Below are 22,753 nucleotides of genomic sequence, written 5' to 3' on the forward strand. Positions count from 1 at the left end.
TGTGAGCTTCTGGGGTACACATTTTTTGGGTTCTTGTATATGTATGCGCATGCATGCCCTCTAATTAACACAATTTTTGCACTTTTAAGGGATCTTTTGACACTTGTTTTATACAATTTTATTATTATCACTGCACTAAGCACTTTATTAGCAGGTAAGAGCTGCTTTTGCACTAGTATTCATATTTTTGCATTTTTTGCACGTTGTTACGAGAACTGCTTGATTGCTAGTATTAGCTGTAATATAATTGCAAACTTTTTTTGTTCATATTATGAGTGTACCAAGATATGTAATGTGAAGACCAGGTGATCTACATATTGGGAGATATATATGTATTTTTTTTTGCGTACATCAAAAAAGGGCGTCGGGGAAAAAAGGGTGCGGGGTGTAAACGATAGGCAGTAATACCGTTTATAAAAATATTGTGTTGTATTTTGTTTACAAATAATGTTTTCACAAATTTATAAATCATTAAATAATGTGTATGAAATCGGCAATTGTGAAAACGTTAATCTTCCCTGTTTCAAAAGTGAAACTTTTATAATTACGTTTGTTAAAAAAAAGGATAACATATGTTTAATCGTTATAATTGTATATTATTGTGATTAACCTTCATTTATCGTTTCTTCTTATAATAAAATCTGAAAATATTGTTTATAACGATGATATAACTACGTTCGTAATAAGTGTTGTAAAACATTAGTAAGTATTACTAAAACTTTACTAAAAGTATACCTAACCCTACTCTCACACAGAACCCTCCCTGTACCTATCCCTAACCAGTGGTGTAGTGAACGGTTCGCCGGCGAACGGTTCCAGGCGAACATTGGTGGTTCGCGTTCGCCTGCGCCAGGTGAACTTTTACGGAAGTTCGATTCGCCCCATAATGCACTATGAGGGTCAACTTTGACCCTCTGTATCACAGTCAGCAGGCACATTGTAGCCATTCAGGCTACAGTAAGCCCTGGAGCCCCCCCCCCCCCCTTATATAAGGCAGGCTCCGGCGGCCATTACACTCACTCGTGTGCCTGCTAGTGAGAGGAAAGGGACAGCTGCTGCAGACTTGTTCTTCTAGGGACAGATTAGTTAGGTTCTAGGCTGCTTTGCTTGCTCCTGGCTGATTGTTATTGCTTTATAGCACCCTAGCTTTTGTCAGAGCTCATCCTGTACTTTTTTTTTTTTTTACTGTGTGTCAAACTGACACTTTTGTTGCATGCACAGCCTTGCTAATTGAAAGTGTGTGTGTGCCACTGCCAGCAGCCCAGCACATTCAGTGACTGACTGCCTGTGTGTGTGACAGGGAGCTGCACATTGTACTACCCAGTACTGCATATACCCAGTACCTGTTGTGTTTACTTAACCCACCTCATCACTGCATATACCTAGCTTTGTGTTGAGTGAACCCAGCTCACTGCATCCTACTACTACCTGTTGTGTTTACTTAACCCCACTTCATCACTGCACATAACTACCTGTAGTGTTGAGTGAACCCAGCTCACTGCATACACCTACTACCTGTTGTGTTTACTTAACCCACCTCATCACTGCACATAACTACCTGTAGTGTTGAGTGAACCCAGCTCACTGCATCCTACTACTACTACCTGTTGTGTTTACTTAACCCACCTCATCACTGCACATAACTACCTGTAGTGTTGAGTGAACCCAGCTCACTGCATATACCTACTACCTGTTGTGTTGAGTGAACCCAGCTCACTGCATCCTACTACTACCTGTTGTGTTTACTTAACCCACCTCATCACTGCACATAACTACCTGTAGTGTTGAGTGAACCCAGCTCACTGCATATACCTACTACCTGTTGTGTTTACTTAACCCACCTCATCACTGCACATAACTACCTGTAGTGTTGAGTGAACCCAGCTCACTGCATATACCTACTACCTGTTGTGTTTACTTAACCCACCTCATCACTGCACATAACTACCTGTAGTGTTGAGTGAACCCAGCTCACTGCATCCTACTACTACCTGTTGTGTTTACTTAACCCACCTCATCACTGCACATAACTACCTGTAGTGTTGAGTGAACCCAGCTCACTGCATCCTACTACTACTACCTGTTGTGTTTACTTAACCCACCTCATCACTGCACATAACTACCTGTAGTGTTGAGTGAACCCAGCTCACTGCATACACCTACTACCTGTTGTGTTTACTTAACCCACCTCATCACTGCACATAACTATCTGTAGTGTTGAGTGAACCCAGCTCACTGCATATACCTACTACCTGTTGTGTTGAGTGAACCCAGCTCACTGCATGCTACTACTACCTGTTGTGTTTACTTAACCCACCTCATCACTGCACATAACTACCTGTAGTGTTGAGTGAACCCAGCTCACTGCATATACCTACTACCTGTTGTGTTTACTTTTTTTTTTCAAATTCTTTTATTGAAGTATTAATACAGTGTACAATTAGAAATGCAGTGACTTTCATTTATGAAAATAGAAGCTCCTGATATAAAGATGAGCAGTTTAAAGGCAAATGCAATTCTTAGGTATATAAATCCAACATGAAATCGGGTTTAACAGGCACAGAAAACTCCAGTGACTTGCTACAGTGAAGATTGCTTCAAGAGTAGTGTCATGTGGGTATCTACCTTTAGCATGAGAGACGGTATATGCTCCCGAGTTTTCATGACAGCATTGAGTGTGTATAATACTTCTAAACAATAAAGTATAAACGAACATTAAACCAATTGGGTCCAAGGTTTCCAGACTAATAATCCTTCCTTGCACAAAATAGTTCAACACCTAGGGGGGTCAGTGCTATGTGGGAGTGGGGTTTAGACCAGCATCTGTGTAAATTCTTCCGAATATCGGTATACCATCCAGAGGCGCCAAATTTTTGAGAACTTCTCATCTCTCCCTTGTGAATTATATACTATGCGCTGTAGGTCATATATTATATCCAACTCTTTTACCAGTTCGCACATTGTAGGGAGTTCTGTGGTACCCCATTTCCTTACAATTATAGTTTTGGTGGCATTGAGTATATGGCGCACCACTGAACCCTTGTAGGCCCTCATACTCCAATTATTTAGATTAAGTAAGTAGGTTTGGGGATTGAAGTCCAGAGGTCTATTGGTCATTTCCTTTATCAATTTTTCCACTGTTTTCCATAATTGTGTCAAAGCTGGACAATTCCATAAAATATGGAGTAAAGAGCCAGTGTGAGCTGTACATCTCCAGCAGGAGGAATCTCTTTCAGGAAATATTCTGGCCAGCTTGGCTGGGGTGTAGTACCATCTCGCTAATATTTTATAGTTTAGTTCCTGGATTCGCGACATGGTAGATGTTTTTTGGGCGTATATGCACATTTTTGACCTCTGGGCTTCAGTGAATGTGATGTTTAGTTCTTTTTCCCAGGCACCAAAATATGGTATGTTATCCATATCTTGGGTAACAAGCATGGAGTAGATAAGTGACAAGGTTTTCTCCATGGGCTCAGTGGCTTGACATATCCGCTCAGGTCGCGCATATCTGAAGGTCGGACACCCAGTGAGTATAGCAGATGTCTATATTGTAGGTATCCCCACCAATCAAGTCTGGGTTCTCCTACATTAACTCTCGGAGCGGTTAAAGAGTGCCACTCTCTTGCTGTACAGAAATATTTTGCCCTCAGTGGTGTATTGAGCTTCCAATTTCTAAGAGGGGCATTTGAACATCCCATTGTAAATTCAGGATTGCCTATAAGTGGAATTAATGGGGACGGCCATGGCGAGAAATTGGGCAGTGCCCGTGTTTTGGAGAACACCTTCAGGGTATTGCCTACCAGCTCTGAGGTTGACCAGTGAGTCTTTGGAGCCCGGGACGACCAGGGCAGATTCGCCAAGGGGAACGGAGTAAGAGACTGCTCCACTCCAACCCATTGTTTGATATGACCATGTCTATGCCAGTCGACCAGTCTGGTCAGAACTGCAGCTTGGTAATACCTTTGAACGTCAGGGATGGCCAGTCCTCTTAGAGGTTTGGGTCTGTACAGGACATTTCTATTTATCCTGGGTGGCTTCCCCTTCCAGATGTAGCTATTAAATGTCCTCTGCACCTTTCTCAGGAATGCTGTGGGTATAGAAATAGGGAGGGTTTGGAACAGATATATTAGCCTAGGCATTACATTCATTTTTATGATCGCTATCCTACCCATCCAGGAGAATTGTGGTCGATCCCAGTTTTTCAGGTCAGCATTGAGAGTGTCTAATAGGGGTGGAAAGTTTTTGTGGAATAAATCTGCTAATCTCGGGGTAATTTTGGTGCCCAGGTACGTGATATAATCTTTGTTCCATTTAAAGGGGAAGGACGTGTTCAGGGAGGTCTGAGTTTCATTTGGTAAGGAAATATTAAGCGCCTCACATTTATCCAGGTTAATTTTAAAGAGTGAGAGACTACCAAAGGCATTAAATTCTAACAGCAAGTTGGGTAACGTAATCATTGGGTTGGAGATAAAGAACAGCAGATCGTCTGCGTAGGCAGCAATTTTATGAGTTTGACCATTAATGCAGAAACCAGAGATGTCCCTGTTTTTACGAATTTTGCACAGGAAAGGCTCCAAGGCCAGGGCAAATATGAGCGGTAAGAAAGGGCATCCTTGCCTCGTTCCGTTCGAAATTTGTAGGGCCTCTGATAAAATTCCATTAACTCTTACCCGTGCAGTAGGGCGGGAGTAAAGTGCTCGGACCCCATTTAGAATTTTTCCACCAAATCCAATGTGACCTAACACTTCAAGCATCCATGTCCAGTCAACCCGGTCAAACGCTTTTTCAGCGTCGGTGGATAATAGCATCAACGGGGTGTTGTTTGACCGGGCCGACTGCACAATATTCAATGTCTTTATAGTGTTATCCCTTCCCTCTCGTTTTGGGATGAATCCCACTTGATCCCAGTGTACTAGGTGGCCCATCCACTCTGCCAATCTATTGGCAAGGATTTTTTAGAAGATTTTTAAATCCAGGTTTAGCAGAGAGATGGGCCTGTAGCTCGCACAAGCTGCTGGGTCTTTTCCCTGCTTGTGTATAACTGATATGTGGGATTCAAGTGTCTGGGTCGGGAAGGATTCCCCTTTATCTGGGTCTAGTATGTTGTTAAAGGCGGTGCACATATGGGGAATAAGAAGATGTCTAAACCTTTTATAATATTCGATCGGCAGGCCGTCTGGCCCTGAAGCCTTGCCCGCTTTAATCTGGGTAATTACCTGTGCAATTTCTAGCGGGGAGATATCTTCTTCCAAAGCTTGTATCATTTCAGGTTGTAACTGGGGCATACCAGCTTCCCTTATATAGTCCCTCATAGCCTTCCCATGAGTCACCTTCCGATTATCTGTTTGACCTGGTAGCAAGTTATATAGTTTATGATAAAACAGTTTAAAGGTATTTGCAATGGATTCACTTCGTATATGTTTTTGGTTGTGTGAATCTACAACTTGGGGGATGTAATTCCGTTGCTGTTGCTGTTTTAAGGCCCGGGCCAATAACTTCCCTGGCTTGTTCCCTGACATATAAAACGCGGATTTACATCGAAAGGCCGCCTTTAGCGTTTTATCTCTCATTATAGTTCTTATCCCCTCCCTAGCCTTCTGCAGCTGTTCAAATGTCTGTGAGTCCCCGGAGCGCTTATGGCTTCGTTCGAGTTCATGGACTTTCCGTAGTAGTTCAGTAAGATCTTTTCCTTTTTCTCTCTTTAGTCTCGAACCCAATTGGATTAAAAATCCCCTCAGAACACATTTATGTGCCTCCCAAACTGTGGTAGCTGGCACTTCTTCCGTGACATTCTGCTGGAAATATGATTCAATTTCTGCCTCTATTTTACGTGCAGTGTCTTTGTCAGAGAGCATTGAAGAATTAAGTCTCCAGCTGAACGGCGTGTTTGTTTTGTGTGCGCAGTTGAGATCCAGTACCACTGGGGCGTGATCAGAGTAGGAAATTATACCGATGCCTGCTTTAAGGGTTTCTGAAAGGAGGTTATGCGATATCAGGATAACATCTATTCTGGAATAAGAATTGTGCACTCCAGAATAGAATGTGTAATCTTTGGTAGTTGGATTGAGCAATCTCCAGACATCTATTAGCTGCCTTTCATGAAATGCCTTCTTAATCTTATTTATTTTGGAGAAGGACAAATATGATTTGCCCTGGGAAGAATCCAGTTCAGGATTTAGCGTGACATTAATGTCTCCTCCGATTATAACACTACCCTCAGCAAAGGTGTCTAACGTGTCCAGAAAGTGTATTAAAAAGGACGTTTGTTCCAGGTTTGGGGCACAAATAGAGCATATTGTATATTTGCGCCCTAGTATGAGACCTTTGATCATGACGAATCTGCCCCGGCCATCCCCCAGCACCTCTACATTTTCTAATGGTAGGTTGTTACTCAGCAGGATTGCCACACCTTTTGTTTTTGAGTCAGGTGAATTGCTCGTATATATATATGTGGGAAGCGTTTATTGGTTAAACGTGGTGTATCCTCACCTCTGAAGTGTGTCTCCTGTAGCAAGATTACCGTGGCCCTTTGTTTCCACACATCATTTAACAGGGCTGTCCTCTTTTCTGGTAAATTTAACCCCCTGGTGTTTATAGATAGAACCTTTATTTGTGCCATCTGTTAAACCGATTAGTGGCATTTGAAGCTGGAATACACTTGGACCCATAGTATAACTTTAAATCAAGTTTTTGAACAGAAGTAAAAACAATGAACATGTTATGTAGGATTTTACATAACGTACGTTGTAACATAGTACTGTAGAGTGTGATAGCATACGCGTTCACAGTCACAAGGACTGACCTATGTGGGAAAGAAGGAACCATTGAAGGCAAGACTTCTCTCCGAACCTTCCCTCCCCGCTCCACTAGCGTTGTAAGGTTTTTCATGTTCTCACCCTAGCCCGATATTCCCATCTTCTCTAGCTTTGCGTGGCAGTATGTGAAAAATAGCATAAGTATAGGGCCTTTAATCCCCCCCCCTCCCCCCTCTGATCTTTCCCCTTCCCTATGGCCTATTATTTCCAGTAGTGTTCCCCATAATGGATTTTCTCTTTGCTTACTATCCTGTGGCTATCTCTTTTTACATAGTGCCTATGTCCTATCGGAGCGTGTATGATATATCTTACACTGCACATCCAGTCATCTGCATGCTCCAGCCCATCTGAGAACAGGGGGCAGCGATTTCAGGTCACCGTTTGCATTCTGCAATGGAATTAACCTAGGGCTGATGGTTGAGTATAGGAAGCCCCTAATTTGAGAGTTCCCTGTCCCCCATCAGACAATCTAGGTGTTGCAAAAGTATAATTATATGCATTGAGAGACTACATTATAGATTCCTCTTCTCTTGCCGCCATATACCCCAGATAGCCAGAGCGCGCAGCAGTAGATCATTTTGATAGCCCTTTATGTATATGTTCTAGTTGCATGCAAACAATAGGCAGATATAGGCTGGACAAGTAGCTAAGTTCAGTAAACTAAAAGTCATATCCCGCAGTACCAACAGCCAAGTATGATCATTTCAAAGTATGCTCCGGATCACAGACTGTGTTGTGCGATATTTGATCATGTCTATTTCCGTCTTGGATACGGAGTCCGTTCATGCACTGTCACATATTGTGTTAGGTACCCAGGAGCACAATGTCCTTGTATGATTCCTGTTGGGTGTCCACAGGTATGGAGACCTCCAGATTAGAGTCAAAGCGAGGCAGGTAATCCCTAGCCCACCCAACCTATGCTGGAGCCCTGTGTACGAATAGGCGCGCAAAATCGGGCGGAATATGGGCTCTAATGCTAAAGGTAATGTCCCCTTATCGCTCTTAGCTGTTCCGGCGGGTAGGAGCTCTTACGTATATAGTTAAACCATTTCCCCATATATCACTCCATGTAAGGTCAGGTCCTCCAGGTTTAGGCCTAAGATGATGCCTCCATAGAGTGTGGCTCCTGGTAGGGGGTTGTATGTGATTCATGTAGGTATGGGGGGTACCAAGCCCTTTTTATGCCAGCAAATATAGACCAGTATAATAAAAAGGAAAATAAACTTATCTGGTATCTGATGGGGATATGGGTGATCGAGGGTTTGCTTACATTTCCTCGTGCGATTTCCTCCGATTTTGCTTCTGCTTTTTCGGTCGTTGTGGAAGGCCTATAGCCAGCTGCTCGGGGATCCACTCTGGCACTTCCACCTCAGGGAGATCCAGGGACTGAAACAGGTCCGGCAGTTCAGCTGGATTTTTCAAGGTGAAGGACTTGTCTCCCTTTGTGATGATTACCTGGAATGGAAACCCCCAACGGTAGGAGGCCTCATTTTCATGCAGAAGTTTCAGGAGTGGCTGTAGGGCTCTGCGTTGGGCAAGGGTGCTTGGTGCCAGGTCTTGAAAAAAGGTAAGTGGATGCCCGTCGTGGTGTATTGCTACTCGATTTCTCGCTGCCTTCATTATGCATTCTTTTACACCGAAATAGTGCAGCCTACATATAACATCACGCGGCGGGTCGCCCTCCTTTGGCATGGATTTGAGGGAACGATGGATTCTGTCTATCTCCATCGCCTCTTCTGCCCTGTTTCCCAAAAGGCCGTTGAAAATGGCGGTAACGGTACTAAGTAGCTGTTGTGAGGTTACGGATTCGGGCAAGCCTCGCAGGCGTATATTATTGCGCCTGCTTCGGTTCTGCATATCTTCTAATCCTACTCTCAGGTGCGTGTTTAGTGTTTGTTGCTGAGAGTGCGCTGCCTGTAGTTTTGCCAGATCCGCTTTTACGCTTGCCATGTCTGCCTCTAGAGCTACCAACCTGGTATCGTGTGTTGTTACCTCCGCTCTGAGTGTCTGCAGGTCTGCTCTCGTAGCGGCTGTTATTCTTTCGGCTAGATCTGTTAGGTCGCTTTTTGTAGGCAGGCTGTGTAGGTAGTCTCGGATTTCATTCAGTGAACGAGCCGTGGCTTCTTGCTGCGTAGTGTCTGAGGCCTTCTCGCTCGTGGTGGCAACAGCAGCAGTGTCGGCCATCTTTGGTTGAGTCTTTTCTGTAGACCTGAGATATTTGGTGACCGGTTGCTGTACCGTGGGATCCTTTTTTGGGTCTCCTGCTTGCGTGTTTCTCTTCTTGGAAGCAGTAGCCATACTCTGATGTAGTTTCGCCGAGATAATCTAGTGTTTTCTAGGGTGTAAGGCTTTGTAGAGCGGGGAGCTCAGCTCCGGCACGTCTTTACCCGCTCATGGCTGACTCCGCCCACCTGTGGTGTTTACTTAACTCACCTCATCACTGCACATAACTACCTGTAGTGTTGAGTGAACCCAGCTCACTGCATATACCTACTACCTGTTGTGTTGAGTGAACCCAGCTCACTGCATCCTACTACTACCTGTTGTGTTTACTTAACCCACCTCATCACTGCACATAACTACCTGTAGTGTTGAGTGAACCCAGCTCACTGCATATACCTACTACCTGTTGTGTTTACTTAACCCACCTCATCACTGCACATAACTACCTGTAGTGTTGAGTGAACCCAGCTCACTGCATATGTCTACTACCTGTTTTGTTTACTTAACCCACCTCATCACTGCACATAACTACCTGTAGTGTTGAGTGAACCCAGCTCACTGCATATACCTACTACTTGTTGTGTTGAGTGAACCCAGCTCACTGCATACACCTACTACCTGTTGTGTTTACTTAACCCACCTCATCACTGCATATACCTAGCTTTGTGTTGAGTGAACCCAGCTCACTGCATACACCTACTACCTGTTGTGTTGAGTGAATCCACCTCACCGCATCCTAGTACCTTTACTGTTCAGTGAACCCAGCTCACTGCATATACCTAGCATCCCCCCGAGATGGACAAAATGGACAAACCAGGTAGAGGAAGAGGTAGAGGCAGACCCAGAGGAAGGCCACCAGGCACCGGCAGGTTTGTGCGAGGTGGCGTTGCTGTGATTTCGTGCGGACCTGCCCCAAAATACAGTGCTCAGAAGAAGGCACGTGCCATCACTTCCCAAAATCGTGAGGAGGTGATTGAGTATTTAACACAGAACACCTCATCTCCCGCAGCCACCAGCGCTACAACAAGCACCACATCCGCTGCATTTGACACTTCACAGGAGTTATTTGGTGGTGAAATCACAGATTCACATCCACTACTGCAACAACAAGAAGAAGGCGCAGGTACACCACCTCCTACGTCTGAGTTAGGTGGCGATAGTATGGACGTAACATGTGTGGAGGGGGCTGATGAAACACCTGAAGTTGGTGCAGTTGAGGAGGTGTCTGAGGAAAGTGCAGCTGGCCAGGAGGATTATGATGACGATTATACGGATACCACATATGTTCCCGGTAGAGGAGATGACCAGGGGGACAGTTCAGAGGAGGAGTCAGAGAGGAGTAGGAGGAGACGACTCCATGATAGAAGCAGAGGGAGCTCGTCCTCAGAAACAGCTGGGGGCAGTGTCCGGCGCCATGTATCGCCAGCTATGGCCAGACATCCAACATGCCCTTCAACGTCAGCTGCTGATGCCACCGTAGCGCCATCAGCCCAGGGGGGCTCAGCGGTTTGGAAATTTTTTTACGTGTGTGTCTCAGATCGGAGCAAAGCCATCTGTTGTCTCTGCCAGCAAAAATTGAGCCGTGGGAAGGCCAACTCTCACGTAGGGACAAGTGCCTTACGAAGGCACCTGGAGAAAAGGCACAAACAGCTATGGCAAGAACACCTGAGGAAAAGCAGCACCCCTCAAAAGACAAGCCGCGGAGAACAACCGCGGCAGCCGTCACAGGGGGCTTCTGCTGCTCCACGTTCCCATGGTATTGTTCGTGGCTGGGGGGAGGAAGAATGGCTACACTTAAACAATTTAAAAATACAACCATCTAAACTTTCAACCAATTTAAAAATACAACCATCTAAACTTTCAACCAATTTAAAAATACAACCATCTAAACTTTCAAACAATTTAAAAATACAACCATCTAAACTTTCAAACTATTTAAAAATACAACCATCTATCATTTTCAAAAAATTTAAAAAAAGGGCAAAAAAACTTGCCCTCCGTAAAACATTCTTGGCAAATGCTTTCGACTTGGTTTGTCTTCCGCTGGCTCAAGGGTCCATCTGACCACAGATGCCTGGTCTGCAAAGCACGGTCAGGGCAGCTACAGCATGGGTCTCAGCAGGCTCCCACTTCGGGCCAGAATCCAACCTTCATTCCCCGCGGTGACAATGGCAGACTTGCCCTCCATAACGGATTCCCGTTAAAGGATTTAAAGTTAATTCATTTCAAATACACAGCAGGGCCTCGAAAGTCCGTCTCCTGTATTGTTATTTTTGGTCACTACCTCGGGGCGGGCGTGCATGCCTGCCTGCTGCCCTCCTTGGATGTGTAGTGGTAGCCGTTTCTCAGGCTCCACACCGGATTCCATCCCTCATTCCCCGGCCATTACCCGGGGTCACAAATGGCAGACTTGCCCGCCTCCATATGATTCTCGTGAAAGGAATGTGGTGTCATCTTTGCCCGCCATAACTGGTTCTCGTTAAAGGATTTAAAGTACATTCATTTCAAATACACAGCAGGGCCTCGAAAGTCCTCCTCCTGTATTGTTATTTTTGGTCACTACCTCGGGGCGGGCGGGCGTGCATGCCTGCCCGCTGCCCTCCTTGGATGTGTAATGGTAGCCGTTGCTCAGGCTCCACACCGGATTCAAACCCCTCATTCCCCGGCCATTACCCGGGGTCACAATGGCAGACTTGCCCGCCTCCACAGGATTCTCATTGTAGCGGTACTGAACAAGTACACAGCAAGTAGAAAATGTAATTTAAAAACAAAATGTAATCTTTTTAACAATGCCATGGAAAGTTGAGAAGGAAGTCACACATTACCTGACATCACTGAGTGAGGAAGAGCAATCTCGCCATGTTGCGCAGTAGTCCAGCATGGCCGTCACTACACAAACAGCTGTTTGCGGTGCGTTACACAGTGAGTTTGGTGTGTCAGTGTGAAGCAGTACTCTAATTACACTCCCTGATTGATGTATACACATGCAAGATGTTTTAAAGCACGTTAGGCCTGCAATTTAGCATTCAATGTGATTTCTGCCCTTAAAACGCTGCTTTGCGTCACATCCAGATTTTTCCCCGGGACTTTTGGCATGTAACCCACTCCGCCATGCCCCCGTCCAGGTGTTAGACCCCTTGAAACATCTTTTCCATCACTTTTGTGGCCAGCATAATTTTTTCTATTTTTCAAAGTTCGCCTCCCCATTGAAGTCTATTGCGGTTCGCGAACTTTTCCGCGAACCGAACCTTCCGCGGAAGTTCGCGAACCGAAAATCGGAGGTTCGCGACATCTCTATCCCTAACCCCTAGGCCCCCCCTGGTGGTGCCTAACCCTAAGACCCCCCTGGTGGTGCCTAACCCTAACCACCCCCCTGGTGGTGTATATTGCACTGTAACTATACTTAACCCTACTCTCACACAGAACCCTCCCTGTACCTATCCCTAACCCCTAGACCCCCCTTGTGGTGCCTAACCCTAAGACCCCCCCTGGTGGGGCCTAGCCCTAAGATCCCCCTGGTGGTGCCTAACCCTAAGATCCCCCTGGTGGTGCCTAAACCTAACCACCCCGCTTTATTATGTGGATAATAATGATTTACAAATAGTGACTGTAAAAAATATATTGCAATTTACGTTACGTACTAATCACTTTATTTTGTGAATTATAATGTTTTACAAACATTAAGGAATAAAAAATTTAAAATTTAAATGTTTTAGTTAACCCCCCTGGCGGTATGAAAAATTCCGCCAGGGGGCAGCGCAGCAGTTTTTTTTTTTATTTTTTTTGTTAAATCATGTAGCGAGCCCAGGGCTCGCTACATGATAGCCGCTGCTTAGCGGCATCCCCCCGCCCACTTCGATCGCCTTCGGCGATCTCCGATCAGGAAATCCCGTTCAAAGAATTATGTAAATCGGCCCAGCAGGGCCTGAGCGGCACCCTCCGGCGGCTTACCCCGTGTCACACACGGGGTTACCGCCAAGGAGGTTAAATACGATAAATATGTTTAGTATTTTTATAAACGTTTTTCGTCACGGGCGCATTTTCTAAACTTAAATCATCACAAGCGCAGTCATAAAACATTAAAAATCTCCGGGCGCCGTTTGTAAAACGGTAATAATCTCCGGCGCCCATTTTTCCTGTTCGGCGCTCATTAAACGATATTTATTATGGGAGTGAATGGCAGCGCCCTTTTTGTCCACTAGCTGCCTGCGCCCTTTTTTCCTGTTACCGTTTTTTTTCAATAGTTTTCAATTTTGTATGTGGTTTTGCTGTTTAATGAAAGTTATATATATTTTTTTATACAATCAATCTGATTCTGATTATTCAGTTACACAGCCGGAATCATTTCTTTTGAGGGCTCTATATCTATATTATGGTGATGTTTTGTGTAGCCCTGCAGTAATGAGACTGTGATTATTATAGTGCTCACACATGTTAAAAATAGAAGGCTAGCGACAAGGAGATTGTTGCTAACCTGATGCTTTTTACGGGGGGCACAGCTAGAGGCGGCAATACAGAGACACAAAGGCATGTGATTATGCACAGAACATGCCTCTGTGTTCTCTTAAAGGAGAACTGTAGTGAGAGGTATATGGAGGCTGCCATATTGATTTCCTTTTAAGCAATACCAGTTGCCTGGCAGCCCTGCTGAGCTATTTGGCTGCAGTAATGTGAATCACACCAGAAACAAGCATGCAGCTAATCTTGTCAGATCTGACAATAATGTCAGAAACACCTGATCTGCTGCATGCTTGTTCAGGGGCTATGGCTAAGAGTATTAGAGGCAGAGGATCAGCAGGGCTGCCAGGCAGCTGGTATTGCTTAAAATTAAATAAATATGGCAGCCTCCATTTACCGGTACCTCTCACTACATTTCTCCTTTAAGATTTAAAATAAGGTGGGGCAGGAGAAAAAAATTATACATACTTCATCTCAGGTACAATAAGTAGAAAACAGAATTTGGGCACTAATAGGCTGCAGTGCAATTACCGTGATTTTATTCATTCCTCAAATTCAATACAATGACAAGAGCAGCCTGACAGCCGTTTTGTGAGTTACACTCGCTTCCTCAGGGACCAAACAACAATTGTTTTTGTTGGTCGAACAACAGTTGTTGTTTGGTCTCTGACAGCTGTTAGGCCACTCTTGTTGCCATGGGGCTCAATTCACAAAAGAGTGCTAACTGATAGCACAGGCGTGCCATGCAGTTAGCACGCGAAGTGCTGCTCACGGACTTTTGCACTTGTAAAGATTTGCACCCGTGCAATAGCTAACGTTTGCGCAAGATAACGCGGATGTTTGCGCACGATCGGGCACACAAGTTTGTGTTATCACGCGCAAACATTAGTTATCGTGCAGACGCAAATCTTTAAGCGTGCAAAAGTCCGTGAGCAGCACTTCGCGTGCTAACTGCATGGCACGCCTGTGCTATCAGTTAGCACTCTTTTGTGAATCGAGCCCATTGTCTGTATGGGATATGAGGAAGGAATAAAAGCACTGTGATTGCACTGCAACCTATTGGTGTCCGGATTCTGTTTTCTACTTATTGGACTTATGAATTGTTGCTGTCAGGAGGCACAATAGGTCACTGTTAAATACCCTCAATTGGATTTCCAGTCAGCATCTAGTACCAATCTACCTGTTGTTTCTTCTATATTGACACATCTCAGGTACACTTTAAAACAGCTTTTATTTTTTTAATTCATGCATTCCTTAAAAATTGTCTCTAGACTAGGCTGGGCATATGACTATGGTAAGAATTAGAATACGTACACTGTACAGCACTGCGGAAGATGTAGCCGCTATATATTATTGATAAAAACGATTGGTTGTGTAGAAAATTCAAATGCATTACTTTTGCATAGTTGGTTAGTTTGGTTGAAAATAGACATCTGATCATCAAGTTCAACCAGGAGAAAAATCAATTAAATTAATAAATAAATAAGAAAAAACATTTTCCAGTCGATCCAGGGGTAGGCAAAAATCCCTTACAAGGCTTAGCCAATTAACCTTTAACCATTTCCCCTCCCTGGGATGAGTAACTACATCCCTGCAAAATCCCTGCGCGTGCTCCTGCGCTCATTACTGCTGCCGTGCGGGGGTGAGGGGCATCATGTGAAAGGACCACTCTAGCGAGCGAAAAAGTAAGCAGTTAAAATTTGACAGACCTGACAGGTTTTGGACTAGTTGGTCACCTCATGGGGGATTCTCAGGGTTTCCTTTGTTGTCAAAAGCATGTCCTAAATGGCAGTTGCAAAGTCTAACTGACAAAACAGTGTGCAAGTGAGTAGGGAGACTGACTAGTATCTTACTATTTTGGCAGTTAAACTGCCATTCAGGAAATGCTTTTGAAAACAAAGATAGCCCTGGGAATTCCCAATGAAAAGATGGACTAGCCCAAACCCTGACACCTCTGTCAGATTTCAACTGCTTCCTTTTTTTTTCGCTGGAGTGGTCCATTAATGCTTCTGGACAAACAGTTACCTGTATTCTGCAGTCACATGATAAGCCGTGCTTTGAGAGAAGAGATTCATCTGACAGAAGCAAGTTACACTAAACAGAAAGAGTACTTTGTGTGGCAGATAAAAGCAAACAGGTATTACTTTCTGGTTGACCCTCATAGTTCATTATCCCCCAAAAGAGTAAGGTTCACACTTCTGTGTTCTGCCAATTTCACAGAACACAGAAACGGATCTGTCAACGGATCCTATGTTTTGTATAACATCCGCTCGCTCTAGTGCATTTTGGATTCATACTGCAAACCAGAACACAAATTTATGGCCTGTAGCATTTTTCTGGACACAGAATATGCTGCGAATGCCCACAAGGTCAATGACCGCTGATGGATAGGATCAGACCTTCTCAGTGGGCTGTTTGCCCCATACTTTCCTGCACACTTCTGTTACCTGTCTTCTGTCACCTTCTTCTGTCATCTTCTATTTCCGCTGCCACTCCTGCTGGTGCTCAGGTCCGACACCACTGGGGACAAATGCTGCTATATTTATGGGAGACCATTATGGGCCTCCCCACTGTGTTGTAACAAGCCAATGGCTTCCCCAGGTAGACCCAGCAGTGGCAGTATTGGCAGACAGGACGGGTGGCAACGGCAGACTGGATGCACGAGTGCATTGTATGAACCAGGTGACAGACACTGCAACGGACACTGTGTTGAGCACAGCTTAATGTGAATCAAGCATAATAAAGGTAAATTGGGACACAAACATCTATAACAATATCTAAATCCAAGTGGGCAACCCTGTTCTGCTCAAAAGGAGCACAGAAGTGCCATAGCCAAGAGGCACTGATTAGCAAATTGTCATATAAAGAAAATTTGCTGCATGCTTTTCTCATTTCTGAGTATACCACAAGTTCTTTTTTAATGATGATACATTTGAATTGTTATTTTTGTTATTTCTTTCCTACAGAAAGACAAGACGCTTTGTACAAGATGTTGAGCTTTCATGAAACCTCAAAAATCTCATTGAAGGACGTCTTGGAAATTGGGACGGAGCATTTGACTGTGACCAGCCCACAGAGTATAGATGATATTCCCATGCATTTCTTAAAGAAAATTCTATCTCTAAACAAATTAGCACGCAACACACAGGTTATACAAAACAACGATCATGAGGTTTGTTTTGATGAGGAAGAGAACGAAATAGATGCTCTGCACCCCCTCGATGTTCTGTGTACTCTCCTCCATTGTTCAGATCATTTTCTACAGCAAGAGATTGTCACCAAATTGTCCACATGCCAGTTTGCCGTCCCTTTGCTACTGCCGGCTGTTGATGGGTCACCCTGTACTTTGATGCTGTGGGCCATGAGAGACATTGTAAAGAGGTGGAAGCCCCAGTCTTTAGCCGCTAGTAAAGAGTTTAGAGAAGACAATTTAGTCAACATAGACATGCCAATTTTCTCTTTTGTACGGTTTGGTCGAAGTGAGATTTCAAAGTCTGAAATTCTTAATAAAGTTGTCAGCAAAGCACATTACAATGATTTTTTCATCCATGGTAATATGGACTGTGGAAATATAGAGCGTGAAATATCGGATGGGTTAGTGGAGATAGCTTGGTTCTTTCCTGGTGGCAGTAGTGAAACAGACTCTTTACCAGAACCTTTCAGTATAACCAACCTTCGTGGGGACCTTAACGCCCATTTTTCACAGTTCAGCTTTCTAACACAGGTATCATCAGCTGTATTTATCTTTGTTGAAAATGTTGGTGAAGAACAAGTTCCAGTGCAGTCTAATTACAACAGAACGGACACTGAGTATTTCTTCATTGTTACTGATACAACGAGCAAAGACCAAGAAAAGCTCATAAAAAAGGTGTTTCCTCTGCTGGATATCACCAAGAGTAACATCATAATAAAAGATAGACGTTGTAATGATGCAACCCTTGCAGACTTGATACAAAATGAAATAAAGAAGCATTTGAAAAACCCTCTTAAAAAGAGAAGTTTAGAAAATTTGTCAAAAATAGCTTGTGAATTTGAATTTAGTGTGGATGAAACCTCTCATGGATGTGGAGTTGCTGAATCAAGAGCAGAGGCAATTACTGCTGGAATCACAAAGGTCACAGAGTATAAGCAAACAACACTGAAACTGCAGGGAGAACTGTGGAAACAACTGACCGCTCTAGAGAAAGAGTTTTGTAAACGGAAGCAACAAGGCAATGAAGATCAAGAGACCTACGAGACCCACTTGACTAACCAATGTAGGGAACTGCATCAAACACGAAACCAACAAAGCCTTTCAGAAGGAATGCTTCAGTTCATATCTGCAGTCTCTGACATGTCAAGTGACGATAGACAATTCTTCCTTAAATGGATGAAGTTCAAACTTGATTCACTCACAAGAACGAACATTTATGATTTACAAGCTAAATATGAACAGCTTTTAAAAGATGAAAATAAATCACTAGCCAGACATGACGAATTAAAGCAGTTAGATCAGAAATTATGCGACAGCGCTCTAGGAGTTGAACATTTCATGCGTGAATTGGGGCAACTGTATGAGGCCGAATTTCATGCCTTGAAGGACGAAGAAATGACAGACAATGTAAAAAAAATCAGTACACTTCCTGGTATAGCTGCTGATCTCTTGTTGGAAGGATTCCCTTTGGAGCTGATAGATGGAGATGCCTCCAACATTCCCCTGCAGTGGGTCACTGATGTTCTGAAAGAAGTAGATATGAAGACAGGGGGCCAATGCAAGATAAGAGTAATAACTGTGCTGGGAGTGCAGAGTTCAGGGAAATCCACCCTTCTGAACACCATGTTTGGTTTGCAGTTCCCGGTGGCCAGTGGAAGATGCACAAAAGGAGCCTTCATGACTCTTCTTAAAGTAAAAGATAGATCCCAGGAAGAGCTAGACTGTGATTTTATCCTAGTGATTGACACCGAAGGTTTGAAAGCTCCTGAGTTGGCCTCTCTGGAGGACAACTATGAACATGACAATGAGTTGGCCACACTAGTAATTGGGTTAAGTGACATCACCATACTCAACATCTCCAATGAAAATACAGATGAAGTGAAGGACATCTTGCAGATTGCCATTCATGCATTTCTCCGTATGAAAGATATAAAAAGGAAACCCAATGTTCAGTTTGTGCATCAGAATGTAAGCGATGTCTCTGCTCATGAAAAGACTTTAAGAGGCAGAACAAAATTACTGGATTTAATCAGTGAAATCACAGAATTGGCAGCAAAGATGGAGAAAAGAGGAAAGGTTACATTCAATGACATCATGACCTATGATCTGAATGATCACAACTGGTACATTCCTGGACTTTGGCAAGGCGTTCCACCAATGGCATCTATAAGTTATGGATACTGCACAATGGTTTTTAATCTGAAAAAACATTTACTTGAAAACATAAAGAAAATGATCCATCCTGACAACAATGCTCGGAGCATCTGGGATTTTCTTGAGTGGATTAAAACTTTATGGAGTGCTGTGAAACATGAAAGTTTTATATTCAGCTTCAGAAACAGTCTTGTAGCTGAAGCTTATAACAAACTCTGCATAGAGTACTCTCGGTGGGAGTGGAACTTTCGTAAACAAGTTCACAGGTGGCTTACAGAAACTGAGACAACCATCAAGAACACGCCATTGGAAAAACTGTTAGAAGACACATCAATTGATCTTGAACTGGAAAATGTTCTACGGAACGGAGAGGCAACTATGCAAGACTTATTGAAAACCTACTTCAATAGCAAATCTGAAAATGTACACCTAGTTGAAAGGTATAATAAAAACTTTTGTTTAGACATCGCATGTCTTTGTAATGAGCTAAGGATTTATGCGACAAGTAAACTCGCTGATGCCATAAGGGTCCAAAAAGGCAAATGCAAAATACAGAAAATCAAGGACACCTTGCAAAACACCATGGAGGTGAAAGTCACCAGTCTTCTACTCAAATGCAAGGAAGAAAAAAGTAACTTAGGAGGTGAACAGCTGAAAAAAGAATTTGATGCCATGTGGCGAGAATCCTCTTTGGAGTTAAAAAGCTATGCCTTGGCAAAGCAGAGAGTCAACAAGGAAATGTTGCAACAGCTGAAGCAAAATATGAACCTTAAAGGAAGTTTTATTATGCGGCAATTACTTAGAGTTAAAAATTTGGCCGATTATAAAAGGGATGCCTTTGAATTAAAAAACAACCACTTTGAAAGCTGGGTTGATGAAAAAACTTTTGAAGAAATTTCAAAACATGAATGCTACGAAAGGTTAAGCGAGTTTGCCACTTCGTTGGTTAACAAGTGCAAAGATTATGTGGCATTAAAAATAGGCACAAAAGAGGACTTTGATGAAACATACAGTCGGGAGTTACTCACCATCGCTGATACTGAAATCATTGAGCAAGATGTTGCAAGGTTTCACATTACAGATTCCTTTGAATTTGATATCAAACTTCAGATTATGGGTAATGCAGTGGAGGGTTTTCAGATGATGCACGATACATTTATTCAAGAAAACGATCCAGTGGTTTGTCTAGAAAGGTTAAAACCCCACTATTTCTCTGTTTTTGAAAGTATTTACCAAAAAGATGAGTCCCAGCACAGGGCCAAAGAACTGTGTGAGCTTGGCCTGAAGCCAGCTGTGAGAGCACACATCAGCCAACATCTCGGCGAAAAACTACTTGATGACTTCTTAAAAAGCAGTTCTGAACAATATGGCAGCAGAAGCATCTTCCAATTCACTGTGCTTAAGAAATTGCTGTTAGACATGAATTTTCGCTGGTATATGAGATACATTCATTCTTATGAGCGTTTTGTTCAAGAATGGATTTGGAAAGACTTAGAGACAAAATATGAGGGCTCAGAGAAGTTTAAATCCTTCCAGGTACAAATTCTTGAAACCATCATGACGAAGATCCTAATGGCTCTTAAACAAAATGCAAGTGTTGAAGGGACAACTGTTTCTGACTTTTTAACAAATTTTTCGACAAAACTACGGAATGATTTAGTCATTTCGCAAGATGTAACCAGGATGGTTCTTTTTCTCAACACCAGCAACATTGGCCAGTTTGCTGAAGACGTTGAAAGGTTTCTTCCTGAAATACACTCTCAACTTGAATGGGAGATAAAAACTTCAAGTTTTCAGTCTGTGCTTTCCAATGTGACTCTAAAGCTTGAACATGAGCTGTTTAAGAAGGTGATTGGTTGTAGGAAGCACTGTCCTTTCTGCAAAGTTCCATGTGAAGCTGGAGGCGTTAGGCATGCAGAACATTTCTCCTCCCTGCACCGACCAAAAGGATTAGCGAATTGTACATGGAAGGCTGATGGCAGACTGGCAACGTCTACTTGTTCTGCAGATGTAAATTCAATCAAAAAATTTCAAAATGAGGATACTGGTGGAAGACCACATCCATACAGAGATTATCGTGATATCTATCCAGACTGGCACATTGAGGGTGACCTGACAGAATGTTCTGACTACTGGAAATACGTGTTCCAAATGTTGAATGAGGAACTTGCCGTAGGGTACATTGCAGAAAAAGCAGAATTTCCAGAAGACTGGAGAAGTGTAACAGAGGAGGATGCAATGAGGTGCCTAAAGCTTCAATTTAACATGAAAAAAGAATAAAAACATTACACCTATGCACTCATTAAGCAAAATAATAGTACACTGATGATACAGATACAGTAGAATACCTTTATAGTAAACTCCAAAGGACTGGGAAAAGTGGTTTACTATATCAGACGTTTACTATATCAGAAATGGTCAAGCACAAGCACATATACTATACTGTAGTACTGGACTTTAATTCAATCAAGTAATAATTGGGAGTCTTTTTTTCGTTTCAATGCTTCAGCAAGCAAGCACAGACAGTGTCTGAGCTACACCAAAATGCACAGTGCTCAATATCCAGGGATTTGCATGCAATAATCACGCAACAGCTTGCACAGGAAGCATAGGTATCACTAGTTAATGCAGGTACAGTACTTATAGTGTGTCCACGTGTCTCTGCAGCCTTGTTGATGCTGTAGCATTGCAGCCATGCACAAACAAGTCACAGATGACAAGCGATTCCCACAGTAATCATGCAGTAGGTTATACAGCAAACATAGATCTCACTGGCTGGTGCTGTTTTTCTTTAAAGGTTATTATACTGTTGGTTATCTTTTAGAGCAGAGAGGAAGTTATGAGTTCAGGTCCGCTTTAAAGAAAATCTGAATTAAAATTAAAATAAAAAATCATACTCACCTATGGAAAGGGAATGCTCTGGGTCTTCCTGTTCTTCTTACGGTCTCCTCTTTCCAGCGCTGTTGGCCATATTCAAATTTGCCGCCACGGGAGGCTTCGGAGGGCTTCAGGAGCCTGAGTCCTCCCAAAGATGGACGGCTCCGTACTGCGCCTGTGCGAGCATGTGAGAGAGCATGTGAGAGAGCATGCTCCGGCATGCGCAGTACAGAGGGGCTCGTCTTCCGGAGCACTTGGGCTCCAGAAGCCCCTTGAAGCCACACAGAGCAGTATTTGACCCAGAGCCTCCATATAAGTATTTTTTTTATATAAATTTACCTTCAGTTTTGCTTTAAAGGGGTTCTGTGGATATATTTAAAAAAGAAAAGCTGACACTTACCTGGGGCTTCTACCGGCTCCCTGCAGCTGTCCTGTCCCGCGCCTTCCTCCGTTCCCCGCCGCCGGTCACAGTCCAATTATTCGTCTAACTTGTCTCTGGAAGCTTACTGCACATGCACAGTACAAGAAAACTTCGTACTATGCCTGTGCAGTAAGCTCTCTGAGACGCGAGCGGGAGCGAGGACGTGCGCGTTGCATTCATCTAGTTAGACGAATAATTGGACCGTGACCGCGAACGAAGAATCGTAGAGGACGGCGCGGGACAGGACAGCTGCAGGGGGTCGGTAGAAGCCCCGGGTAAGTGTCAGTTTTATTTTAAAAATATATCCCCAGAACCATAATGTTTCCTAATGTTAATGTGCAACTTACTATGTTATGGTAATTACAACTGTTTTCTTACACTACTTATGTTGCCAACCTTAAAAACTATCTGCTGTTTTATCATGGTATTACATTGTTTTGGTTTATGCTTCATACTGCTCTCAATAAAATTTGTTTGAAAAACTAAAATTACAAAAACTGCTTGTAGCCATAGAATGAAATATATTTTATCAGATCCTCTTTTGTGCAATTATAATACACTATACATTATTATTGACACCCTCCAATCCAACACTTTGAAACACAGTTATAC

At 43.3% G+C, this 22,753-nt stretch overlaps 1 protein-coding gene across 1 annotated transcript in view; it reads left to right on the plus strand.

Annotated features, from left to right (window-relative positions):
• Nucleotides 1-22,354, plus strand: part of LOC137524276 (up-regulator of cell proliferation-like) — a 37,691-nt gene extending 15,337 nt beyond the window's left edge. The window contains exon 3 of the mRNA XM_068243953.1: nucleotides 16,463-22,354. Coding sequence (XP_068100054.1) covers nucleotides 16,463-21,123 — 4,661 coding nt within the window. The 3' untranslated portion in view covers nucleotides 21,124-22,354. The remainder of the gene's footprint in view (nucleotides 1-16,462) is intronic.
• The last annotated feature ends 399 nt before the right edge of the window (nucleotides 22,355-22,753 follow it).

The sequence above is a fragment of the Hyperolius riggenbachi genome, chromosome 7 (assembly GCF_040937935.1).
Source record: "Hyperolius riggenbachi isolate aHypRig1 chromosome 7, aHypRig1.pri, whole genome shotgun sequence".
NCBI lineage: Eukaryota > Metazoa > Chordata > Amphibia > Anura > Hyperoliidae > Hyperolius > Hyperolius riggenbachi.